Genomic DNA, 11,630 nt, shown 5'->3' on the forward strand with positions numbered 1-11,630 from the left:
TTACCTGGCCTGGAGGTAATGCTTGCCACCATGCGCCGCCACTTAAAGTATCACAGCAATGATGATCACTAAAACTGATCTTTGCCGGTGTTGCGAGGCAGTTATGAACGTGGCTTGTGAATTTCAGAGGCAGGCCATTGGTTCATACATCCCATTCTAGCATTGTTTATTGCAGTTGAACGATTTTTCAATGATCCTGTTTGGCGACATTTCGGTCCTGCTGGAAGTCATTCTTGTATGAAAAACCAACAGACCTCATGCCCAAGTTGTCCCTTTAAACTTTGGAGCTTTATGTTTAGTTATTGTATACTATTTGGAAAATGTGTAAAGTAGTTTTGCTCGAATTCTGAATCATTGTAATATAAGATGCCTAATATTGTAATTTTGCTTTGTAAGACAGGTCATTGTTAGGAGAGTTTTTTTGTACGAGATGTAGGTGCTTCATCATTGTCATTGTCCACTTGTCATAGTCATGCAAGTGTGTTTAAGTTATTCATTACGAAAAAAAGTTAATAAGATTGTTTTAAACTGTACTGCAATTGTTTGGTGTTTTTCTGTTCAGTTCTGGTCATGGTCACAATTCTGTTTTGCTAGAATTTGAGGACACAAAACAACTGATGTCCCAATTTTAGCGAAAGGATTGTTCCTGTTTGAACCGAGACAACATTTTTGCATCAGGAAGGACTACTGTAACCTGGAAGATATTTGCGGTTGCCAAGATTTCACCACAAAACTTGATATTTTGCGGATGTATATTTTGTTGAGCCATGTACGAGAGCTACGTGAATAGAAATTTTGTGCTCGTCAATTTTGTGGTTTAGGTCGGACCGCAGAATTAAAACGCCTGCAAAAACTTTCCTGGTTGCAGTATTGGGGTATTGGCGGGCCCGTGGGCATTGATGAGCATGATGTGGTAGCCAGCATTGAGCAGTATTAAAGAGGTTGCCAATTTCATCCAGACCACCTGATCTATTGTGGTTTGGGCCGGAGGGCAAAATAAAGACGTCAATTATTAGAGTATGACAACAATGGCATTTTGTCCATCCAGTTAAATTGTGGGGACAAGTGGAAAACCAATCCATATTGTAGGATTGCAGGTTGTTCCCAGCCGTGGCAAGTTCAAAAATACCAAAGACGAAAACGAACTCTAAGGTAGACAATGACGAAATGACGTAATGACGATTTACTGAAAGAATACAAATAGCAAAAATCATAAGTGAAGATATACAAAATTGTACAAGAACTTACACAAGTACCATACTAGTACATGTACGAACAAAATGTCTCTACCAACTCAACCCAGCTTAAAGATTTGGGCCAAGTGGAAAACCAATCCATGTCATGTCCAATAGGCCTAGGGCAACAATCCCGAAATATGATACACTTAAGATGAAGAAGTACTTACTGAAGTGTCACAAGTTAAAAGTTAGATTAAGTCGAAAAAGATTGTGAAAACGAAAATGTTTTTTCACAGATACTATTCATTATTATCGATTTGGGATCTGCCATAAACAATGGAACAGTAAGATCCAATATGGCAGCCCAAGATGAGTGTGGTTGCCAATTCAAGAAATTAGTGCCATTAGACTTTAACCACAAATAATGTTTAAAATGAATCAGTCTTTTAGGTTTCAGAAATATCCTATTTATTTTAGTATGAAAAAACGATGATTTCCGGTGCAAGGAAGAGGCAGACCTGCTTGTCCTCCTCTGCCAAATGCGACCAATACGCTAATAAAGGTCACAGAAAGGCACGCAGCATGTTGGAGAAAAAAATCACCTGTCGGGTCATGAGTCAAAGGTGCTTTTAATTTATTAACAGTTTTCAAGACCTCCTGGTTATAAGCTCGGCGCTCTAACCACCCTGCCACTGATCCCTCTGATAAATGGAACCTGAATGCCAGTTTTATTTCTTCGATAAGTGTTGGGCGGTAGGCGTTACCGGTATATTGAAAACCACTGGTTATGTCACGATGTGGGCAGACATGTTCTCAAAAAATGACCTTGTTCATGGCTGTATTCATCTCCCTGAATAACACCGTAGGGAAATATCGTAGAAATTACACAACTTAGATCTTTCACGGTTTCAGGGAAGATCAGTGGCGCAGTGGTTAGAGCACCCGGCTCATAATCAGTAGGTCGTAGGTTCGATTCTCGGAAGGGTCACTGCTGTTTCGTCTTTGTGTCTTTGAGCAAGGCACTTAACCCTACTTGCTTCTCTCCACCCAGGAGTAAATGGGTACCTAGCTGGCAGAGATGGCAAACTATGAATATTAGTCCTGAGCTGAATAGCTGCAGCTCGTACCTGTAATACTCCCAGAGAGTAAAGCAAGAATGTACAGGCCAATAGCTAGGGTTAGTAATATTAAGCTATATGTCATCATAATTATGATGAATCTATGATTGGTCGAGAGAGCGTCAAGATATTTGGGTCATTGAGGGACATCTCTGTGACCGGTAGAATCAAGATAGGACCCAAAGACAATGATTATGAGTCAAAGGTGCTTTTAAAAGACTGATTATCTATGATTATTTGGGTCGTTGGGTAGTTGAAACAACTCCAACTTCATCGAAGGACGGGTAGTTGACGACCCAAATAATCATAGATAATCAGTCTCAACTTGACCCAAATAATCATAGATAATCAGTCTTTTAAAAGCACCTGACTTTTAAAAAAGCATCTGACTTAAAACTGACCCGAAACAGTATAATATTAGGATGTCGATGCCATTTGCCAGTGTTTGTAAGATGATGACAGGGCAAGAACAATCATATCCTTTTTTGAGACCGGGCTGCGAGGTTATCAAGCATGGATATAATAGCCACAGTAATGCTATTTATAATTCTAATAACAACGTCGGCGAACATCGTAAGCTGCGAAGAAGAAGACGGACTCAATAGGCCTACTCATTGCCCACTAGGGCAATATTACGCAATGGCTATAAAGCAATGCCGTTCATGCGTATACCCCTGCAGAATTGACAGAAAAGCCTGCCGTGCCATGGGATGTGCTGGTAAGTTTTTATGATATGACAATGTCGATTTTTGATACAGCTAACATCATAATCGGGAAGGAACGGATCGATAGATTTTACACTCATTAAACATCGGCTCATACGATCGACACTTGTTGATTAACCAGACGGCACAATGAATTATAACATCCAGAAGTACATGTATTAAGGTAGCAGGAAGGGGTGGGCGTTTGTGGTTTCTGAGCGTGAGGGGGTATAGTGGTGTCTGTTGACTGTGACTGAGATTAGGCTATAATGGATAGTAAAACATTACATTTATTGTTCTATTTTGTAATTATGAGTATTGTAATTATAAGTACTAGCATATACCCATGGAGCGGCCAAAGTTGAAATGTAATATACATTAGTTAAATGGGCACGATGATTGAGCTACATTAAATTTCTAACGTTACTGAAGTTTTATTAAAGGTTAAACACGAAATTAACTGCATTTAGGGACTTATTGCTGCTATCTACATGCAACCCCCAATAGATTGATTGGAGTACGCTATTTTGCACAATGCATTGAGACCAGTGATAGCAGGTCCTGTTCCAAATAAGACCCTCACATATTAGGCATATCACCTACCCACTCCCGTACCCAATGCCTCTGTCGGACCAAAGCCAGGCGCATGGAGAGATGCAGAACGCAATTCAAACTGACAACATCAGTCAGTAAAGAATAAAACAAAGAGCAAGCGCTGGCCACTGTACATATTTTGTCCATCCTGGCATAACTGTTTATTATATATATATGTATGTTTATTCGTACATCAAAAGAGTACACTTCTTAACCTAGTGCATATTGGTGCAGTGCATTTACATGTATAGTGCGTGCATTAATTAGACGTATTACAATAATGACAAGTGTAAATTAATTAACACACAGATGTCTCAGGTCAGTGTTTCTCGAATAGAACTAAAATAGAACAGGCTAATCATTAATCTCCCTGCTAATACCCTGCACCATGGACCAGGTTGTATAGCACTATATACGTGCTGGAAGCTAATACTGATGTGGCAGGGAGAATATGCGTGAAGTTTGTGTATGCTTTTGAGAATGAGCGGAGCTCTCCAGTCGACGTGCTCCCTGAAAAGTTGTTATTTATTCCAAAACCACCTAGATATTCGACGTATGACACCCTCAGTGACACTCTTACTTATGATCCACACCTACGAAACCAAAAGTTGCAAGAATTCGACGCATTTTCGAGGCCCAATTTTGAAACAAAAATCGCCTCCTATTTAGCGGCCACAACGCGCATTATAGTATAGACTAGCATTGTACCCGTGGCGCAGGCAGGTTCAAATGGGCTATACCTTGAATAGATTGAATTGCAATGAAAATATAATGCAATATCAAAGGAGCAATATCGAAGAGACAAATTAAACCAACCATTTGTCCACAGACTCGGACCCTGTGGCGTGCTGTATTCGTGCATATAAAAGTAAATCAATTGGTCCGAATGAGATGATGAGGCAATGTGAATATACCTCGTTCCTTAGTCAGCAATATGCCCCTTTTTATACGGAGATGAAGGAGAACCCAGATAGGCCTTCACATGTCGGCCTCCAAATGGCTCGGACCAATTGCACTATCACTACTAAAACTTTAAAATGTGTGCTCCTCCTACATGTAGCATGATCTCGGGCAAGGCACTTAGTCGACAGGCAAGCTAGAAGTTCAGCACCGTGAGCAGCTCCTTGATAAGGCCATGCCAAGTTCAGAGTACCTCTTCAGATACATCAAGTTTTGAAAGCTGTGGTGAGCACATAAACATACCATTGTAACCTTTAATTTGAAAATCCCTTCATAATCAAGGGCTAGCTCTGGCTAATACAGTACCAATATACGATAGACCATCAATTTGACCCCAGCTCCTTACTGCGGGAATCCCAAGTCCAGCAACCAAAAGTATCAAAATACATTTTTGTTTACATTTGAACTGCACACATGCGTTTGTTTACAATTTCTTTCCCGCGAAATCTCGAAGATCAGGTGACCTACAATCGTGGATTGAAAATAACATTAACCTTGGTTCAGCTGGTCAACACGTGTACAGGCTGTTCCAATCATCCCCCTACAGCCAGCCGTTCAACAGGTAGTGTTAGTCACCCCACAGGGAGTGCAGGTGATTCATTAATCCCCTGCATAACTGAACAGCAATGGCTTGGCTTCCGTGAGTGATAAGGAGAATTGACCGTGTCCGATTAAAAATCCCTCATTACTGCTCCGCTGAAGTAAATTTCCGAAAATAAACATGACGTTGCATCAGGATAACATATCACCTGCAAACGTGCAAAATTTCGAGACGAAACACGACCCCCAAATGGCACTTTAGCGAGCCGCCTTATAGTATTATGATATAGATTGTTTTCGCTCAGGTTTCTCGTCCAATCACGTGACCTCTCCAACACTCGATAATGCACTCTTTTCGTCCACGTTTTAGGCCAATCTTCGGCATAAACATGAAATCTAATAAGCGCAGTACTAAAATCAGATGTTTCTCTCGCCTTGAAAACATTCCTGGGTAAAATCCATTGAGATTAGCCGAGTTAATCTACTTTTTCCGTGCTTAAAATCTCTGCCGCTGAATTCTATAAATAGAAACAATTAACATCGCGGCAGTGTGGTTCCCATTGTGCGCCCTCCCACTTCACACCATATCAGGAAGTTTTACGGAGAGGGAGGGCGTGCAGTAAAAAGAATGGCCAAAATGACGTCACATTTTCCTGGCAATGCCTCTTTCCAGACCAGTCAAGCAGACAACGTTAGACCTAGAAAAACGAATATGTTAATTTGCAAAAGTATAAGCAGATTTCACCACTAACCAGTCAAATCGGAATACGACGGCGCAAAATGTTCTCGCTTTCCTCCTGCTAAAAAAACCTTGTTCCCGCACTCCTATTTTAATTTATGCCCTGGCAGGAATATGATATGATCTGTTTTCACTTGTTTGTAATTAAATGGTATTCATATAATGAGATCAATAGTAGTGTTCCTTCAACCACCAGCAAGAGTACACGATACAAAGCCACTCAAAACTTCTTCTCCATGAACAGATCCCATCGTTCAACTAGTCTTCTCTCCCCAGGTGCCTCACGGACCTGCAGGTTCCCATACTCAAGACCAACTCTTACGATATCGCCCTCAAAACAACCCTGGAGTCATGAATTCACAGGTGCTGCCTGTGAAATCAATGTTCTAGTTCTATTTGGTATGCTTCAGAAGGCATAGTTTCAGAAAAACCATTGAGGTTTTACCTTCATGGTAACACTGAAGTGACATTCAACCCATTAAATTATCGGTAGGCCTAAAATCTCTGCCGCTGAATTCTATAAATAGAAACTATTAACATCGCGGCAGTGTGGTTCCCATTGTGCGCCGTCCCACTTCACACCATGTCAGGAAGTTTTACGGAGAGGGCTCGAAGGCGTGCGGTAAGAAGAATGGCCAAAATGACGTCACGTTTTCCTGGCAATGTCTCTTGCCAGACCAGTCAAGCATTGGGAAAGCATCTTTAATTCAGACAACGTTAGAACTAGAAAAACGAATATTTATGTTAATTTGCTAAAGTAAAAGCAGATTTCACCACTAACCAGTCAAATCGGAATACGACGGCGCAAAATGTTCTCGCTTCTCCTGCTAAAGAAACCTTGTTCCCGCACTCCTATTTTAATTTATGCCCAGGAATATGATATGATCTGTTTTCACGTGTTTGTAATTAAATGGTATTCAATGAGATCAATAGTAGTGTTCCTTCAACCACCAGCAAGAGTACACGATACAAAGCCACTCAACACTTCCTCTCCATGAACAGATCCCATCGTTCAACTAGTCTTCTCTCCCCAGGTGCCTCACGGACCTGCAGGTTCCCATACTCAAGACCAACTCTTACGATATCTCGCTCAAAACAACCCTGGAGTCATGAATTCACAGGTGCTGCCTGTGAAATCAATGTTCTAGTTCTATTTGGTATGCTTCAGAAGGCATAGTTTCAGAAAAACCATTGAGGTTTTATTATTACCTCCATGGTAACACTGAAGTGACATTCAACCCATTAAATTATCGGTAGGCCTACATTAGTTTGCAAGTTGTCTAGCAATGCCGCGAGGTGTAAAGATTTCCCCTTTTGATAGATTACGAAGCAACAACCGCAGCAAGTACCAGAAGCAACAGTGAGGCAGTACATGTAAATGATGTCAACGTCGATGAACATCCTATGCGGCAGAGACGAAAACGTCGTAAAGTGCGTTGCGAACTGGGGGAATTTTATGATGTAGCCATAGAGCAGTGTCGGTCCTGCAGTATCCCTTGCAGCCTCAGTAGTAGAGTTTGCCATGAAATGGGGTGTGATGGTAAGTTTTAATGATATGATTCATGTGGATTTTTGGACAGCGAACATCATACAGTAATCCATCCTGGCATAACCAGTTAAGTGGTTTTCAATGAATATATACCCAGCCCGATATTTTGTATATGACGTAGGTGTAAAAAAGCCTGATCTCAGGATGACAGTAATCGGGAAATAACGGATCGAGTTATAACATCAAGCATAGATTAATCTTTGCTTCATGGTAAATATCAGGCAATTTCATTCGATACATACTTATACTTCCTCATGGAAACATGCGTAAGGAGAAGTCGTGTTGTAGGCCCTGCTTGCAAGATGATGCTCGGTAACGCTGAAGTGACATTCAACCCATTAAATTATCAGTAGGCCTACATTGTTAATTTGCAAGTCGTCTAGCAGTGCCGCGATGTGTAAAGATTTCCCCCTTCGATAGATTACGAAGCAAAAACCGCAGCAAGTACCAGAAGCAACAGTGAGGCAGTACATGTAAATGATGTCAACGTCGATGAACTTCCTATGCGGCAGAGACGAAAACGACGCAAAGGGCGTTGCGAACGAGGGGAATATTATTCAGCACTCATAGAGCAGTGTCGGTCATGCAGTATCCCTTGCAGCCTCAGTAGTAGAGTTTGCCTCGTCATGGGGTGTGATGGTAAGTTTTAATGATATGATACATGTAACTTTTTGGACAGCTAACACCATACAGTAATCCATCCTGGCATAACCAGTGGTTTTCAATGAATATATACCCCGCTCGATATTTTGTATATGACGTAGGTGTAAAAAAAGCCTGATCTCAGGATGACAGTAATCGGGATAAAACGAATGGATAGATTTTACATACCCTTTTACATGATATGGCTTAATGCGATCGGTTATTGAAAATCGCATTGGTTCATTCAGGATTTGCATCTTGAGCACAACCTCATCAAAATTTAGAGCCTTGGCATCGGGTCCGTGATCTAAAAACATCGTCCCGTTTTAAAAGTCCGATTACGCAGTCAGTTTTGTTAAAATATTGACCCGTCGTTGATCGTTGATATATTGATTTACACTTTGCCAGGAACCTAATTTTAGAAACGCCTTAAAGTATGAATTTATTATTGATTGTTGGTAGACAAATATGGTATATTGATTTCCTTAGTGTTGGCACCTATCTTGGAACCGGGGTTTACATCCTTATACTAACACTGCAATAGACTGGTCTATAAACAGTGGTTTTCAATTTACTCCCCATCTCGATATTTCATGCGACGTAGGAGTATCAAAAACCTGGATCTCAGGATGATAAGCTGTAGGACCGTGGTCGTCTTGTAGGCGAAACTCCTGTGGCCTATATCTTTTTGCAAGGCCACATCTTCGACAGAAGATCACAATCTCAAACTCTGTGAAGTATTGTTTTGATTGAATGAACTGAATAATAAGGGAGATATTGCGATGGAAACTTGACAAAGCAGGTATAGCCATTTCAGGTGAGGCTGGCAATACGTTTAAAGGGAGTAAAGAACATGAGGTTCAGGATGCAGGATTTGAGGCATTTTTATAGTTGATGAATACTAGAACGAGTGCACACAGTGTATTAACGTTAAAGTGACATTCCACGCATTTAATAAGTTTCATCGCATTATTGTTGCAGTCGTTCTTTAGCAGTGCCGTGATATTTTCCTTTTTCGATAGGTTACAAAAGTTACCAAACAACGACCACCTTAGCCAGTACCAGTAGCAGCACTGAGGTTGGAACAATGTTAGCAAGTTCCAAAAGCAGCGCCGAGGTTGGAATAATGGCAAGGAATAATGAGTTCATGTACATAATCGGTGGGACTGGTGGGGCGTCAGTGCTGTTGTTTTGCGTTGTTATCATTCTCGCAATCTGGCTGATACGGCTTTCTAGAGGTAACTGTTATCCATTAACGTTCTTCATTGAAAATGAGAATGAGAGTTAGAGTGCGTCATTGATTTCTCTATAAAATTTAGTGTGAACTAATTAAAATGATATAAGATAACGATCGGAAAACCATCTCAAGACCGAGGGTATGGGACACAATAGGCGCAGTAATGCAATTTCTAAGGTCAAAGATGACCGGGTCACCATGGAAGCATAAAAGGTCATTAGCTTGCCACCACATTATTCTTCACTTACAATATTTTAGGTTTTGCAAGTCTAACAATATTTTAATATCAATTTGCATTCCAGAAAAGAAATCAAAGCGTGAGAAATACATGCGTGTGAGTTACTTAAACGAAAAGTCCGAAAAGGAGGAAAAGAGTTTACTGAAGAGTAATGAACAGTCAACTCGGAGCTGCTTAAGGGACACTACGACTGTCAGTGTGGAGGAAACGGATGAAACAAACATGTCAGTAAAGAACGCTGGCAGTGACGTCGAAGCAACCGGTAGGTTTGGTTTCTCAACTAAAAGCGTTTTGAATTCCGGACTCAGCGATGAAGAAAACCTTTCATTTGTAGAAGAAATGTGTTAAATGAAAGATTCTGATTGAAACAACGATTACCTCGACGGAGAGCTAGATTGGTTCCTAATGGTCAGACTAGATGGCAGGACCGAACGAATCAGAATGTTAGCTTAATTCATTAAAATTCATGCACTCCTTCCTGAAAACTGATATTTTTTTATCCTTGTGTATAGTATTAAGTATAGTTTCTTGCAAATAAGTTTTGCTGATGTGGTTTTCTCTACGGGCATCACAAAGCAACAAGGCCGTTACGGTCTCGCTGTGTCGGAGTTTTTTATATTGAAAAACTCTGGTGGAGCAATCAGATTCAAAATTCCAGTATTGACAGACTTTTCAAGAAAGACAATCAGACTAAATACTATTGTGACGTGTATCACTCGTATATACTGTATGTTATAAACTACTATTTCTTGATGTGTTAAGTAGGAATTATGAAAACGACTGTTGCATCAAGATATTTCTTCTCTTCTTTCAGATGGCTCTCTAGTATAACCGAGCTCCCTAACCTCTCGAAGACTGCAGCCTCCACAGAGGGTACAAACCTCATCTGCCAATACGACTGCGGTACAACATAATTCAGATGTGTTCATTTAATTTGATAATCACATGAGATGCTAAAACCATAGAATAATTGATGGAGTGGAAGAAGTTGTGATGTGATTCCAACTTTGCGGAAATACGTCCGTTTTTAATTGTTGATCACAAATGTAAAGCTCAAATTTTCCATTTTTGATTATATTTATTATAAAATCGCTGAATGTAAACCACCGCGACCCCGAAAATGTTCATGTTATATATATATATGAATGATGCTTATATAGCGCAGTATCCAGACAATTGTCCGCTCAATGCGCTTTACAATTGAAAAGCCCAACTCATCCAAAGGCCTCCCGAAAGAGGTGGGTTTTCAGAAGGACTCTGAATGAGCTAAGGTTGTCGCACAATCCCAGTCGCTCGGGTAGACCATTCCAGAGCTGTGGGGCTGCGAGAGAGAAAGCCCGGTCACCGTATGATGGTACAACCGGCTTTGGACTCACCCGCAGCCTGACACACCCCCGCGATCGCAGGTCAAACGAGTGAGACTGCGCGACAATGAGCTCGGAAATATAAGATGGAACCAGTCCATAGATTGCTGTGACGTCATCAACGAAAACGGCATCGAAGCGAGCCGTCCGGGGGGGATTAAACCATCAATTTCTAGAAAATGTGCATTTCGATTCGAAAACCTTACCGATTTATGAGAAAGTGACGTAGTCATTTGTCAAAAACAGCTAAAACATTATATGGTAAAATTTGACACGAGTTACCCACTTTTGGCATTTAAAAAAGACATGTAGATTTTGTTGTTGTTGTTGTTGTGGTCATAATTTCGTCTGTACATACAAGTGTTGTGAACTGGTGTAAATAAATTATCTGCTATCATCTTAATGCAATGAAATAAAATAAAGTCCTTTTTTACATCGTCGAAATTAGGTTAAAAGTGGTGCTTTTATTTGTAATAGTTGTAAAAATGAGGAAAATACTATGTATACTATGTACTATTCCGTCCAAAATAAGCCATTTAAAATATTGTACATAATTGGTTTTTTAAACCTGGTTCTGAAGGAGTCCATAAAGACTATTTGTAAACACTATGTTTTATTCATTTAAAAGTTACAAGTAGTTATTGAATTTATGTGTAAGAGTACTATGTTTTACGAACGAAATTAGCGGAAGAAAACCTAAGGAAAAGATATCTTATAATATATAGAGGTAATATTATTTAGTGTTATCTTATTGCGTTGAAATAAAA

At 40.2% G+C, this 11,630-nt stretch overlaps 1 protein-coding gene across 2 annotated transcripts; it reads left to right on the plus strand.

Annotated features, from left to right (window-relative positions):
• The first annotated feature begins 2,726 nt into the window (after positions 1–2,726).
• On the plus strand, positions 2,727–11,630 carry LOC135502865 (uncharacterized). Of its 2 annotated transcripts, XM_064796017.1 has the most exons (6): positions 2,728–3,014; positions 7,155–7,373; positions 7,803–8,021; positions 9,047–9,262; positions 9,564–9,761; positions 10,314–11,630. In XM_064796017.1, exons 1-6 carry the CDS (start codon positions 2,810–2,812, stop codon positions 10,328–10,330), a joined length of 1,074 nt encoding a protein of 357 aa, XP_064652087.1. In that variant the 5' UTR covers positions 2,728–2,809; the 3' UTR covers positions 10,331–11,630. The 2 variants fall into 2 exon arrangements, with proteins under 2 accessions (XP_064652088.1, XP_064652087.1); XM_064796018.1 differs by lacking the exon at positions 7,803–8,021 and having other exon boundaries at positions 2,727–3,014.

This window comes from Lineus longissimus, chromosome 19, assembly GCF_910592395.1.
Source record: "Lineus longissimus chromosome 19, tnLinLong1.2, whole genome shotgun sequence".
Taxonomy (NCBI): Eukaryota; Metazoa; Nemertea; class Pilidiophora; order Heteronemertea; family Lineidae; genus Lineus; species Lineus longissimus.

Coding starts and splice junctions, on each gene's coding strand:
- LOC135502865 (XM_064796017.1), top strand. CDS start 2,810: ATGGATATAATAGCCACAGTAATGCTATTTATAATTCTAATAACAACG. Junction 3,015..7,154: donor CCGTGCCATGGGATGTGCTG/GTAAGTTTTTAT, acceptor CCCTTTTGATAG/ATTACGAAGCAACAACCGCA. Junction 9,263..9,563: donor GCTGATACGGCTTTCTAGAG/GTAACTGTTATC, acceptor TTTGCATTCCAG/AAAAGAAATCAAAGCGTGAG.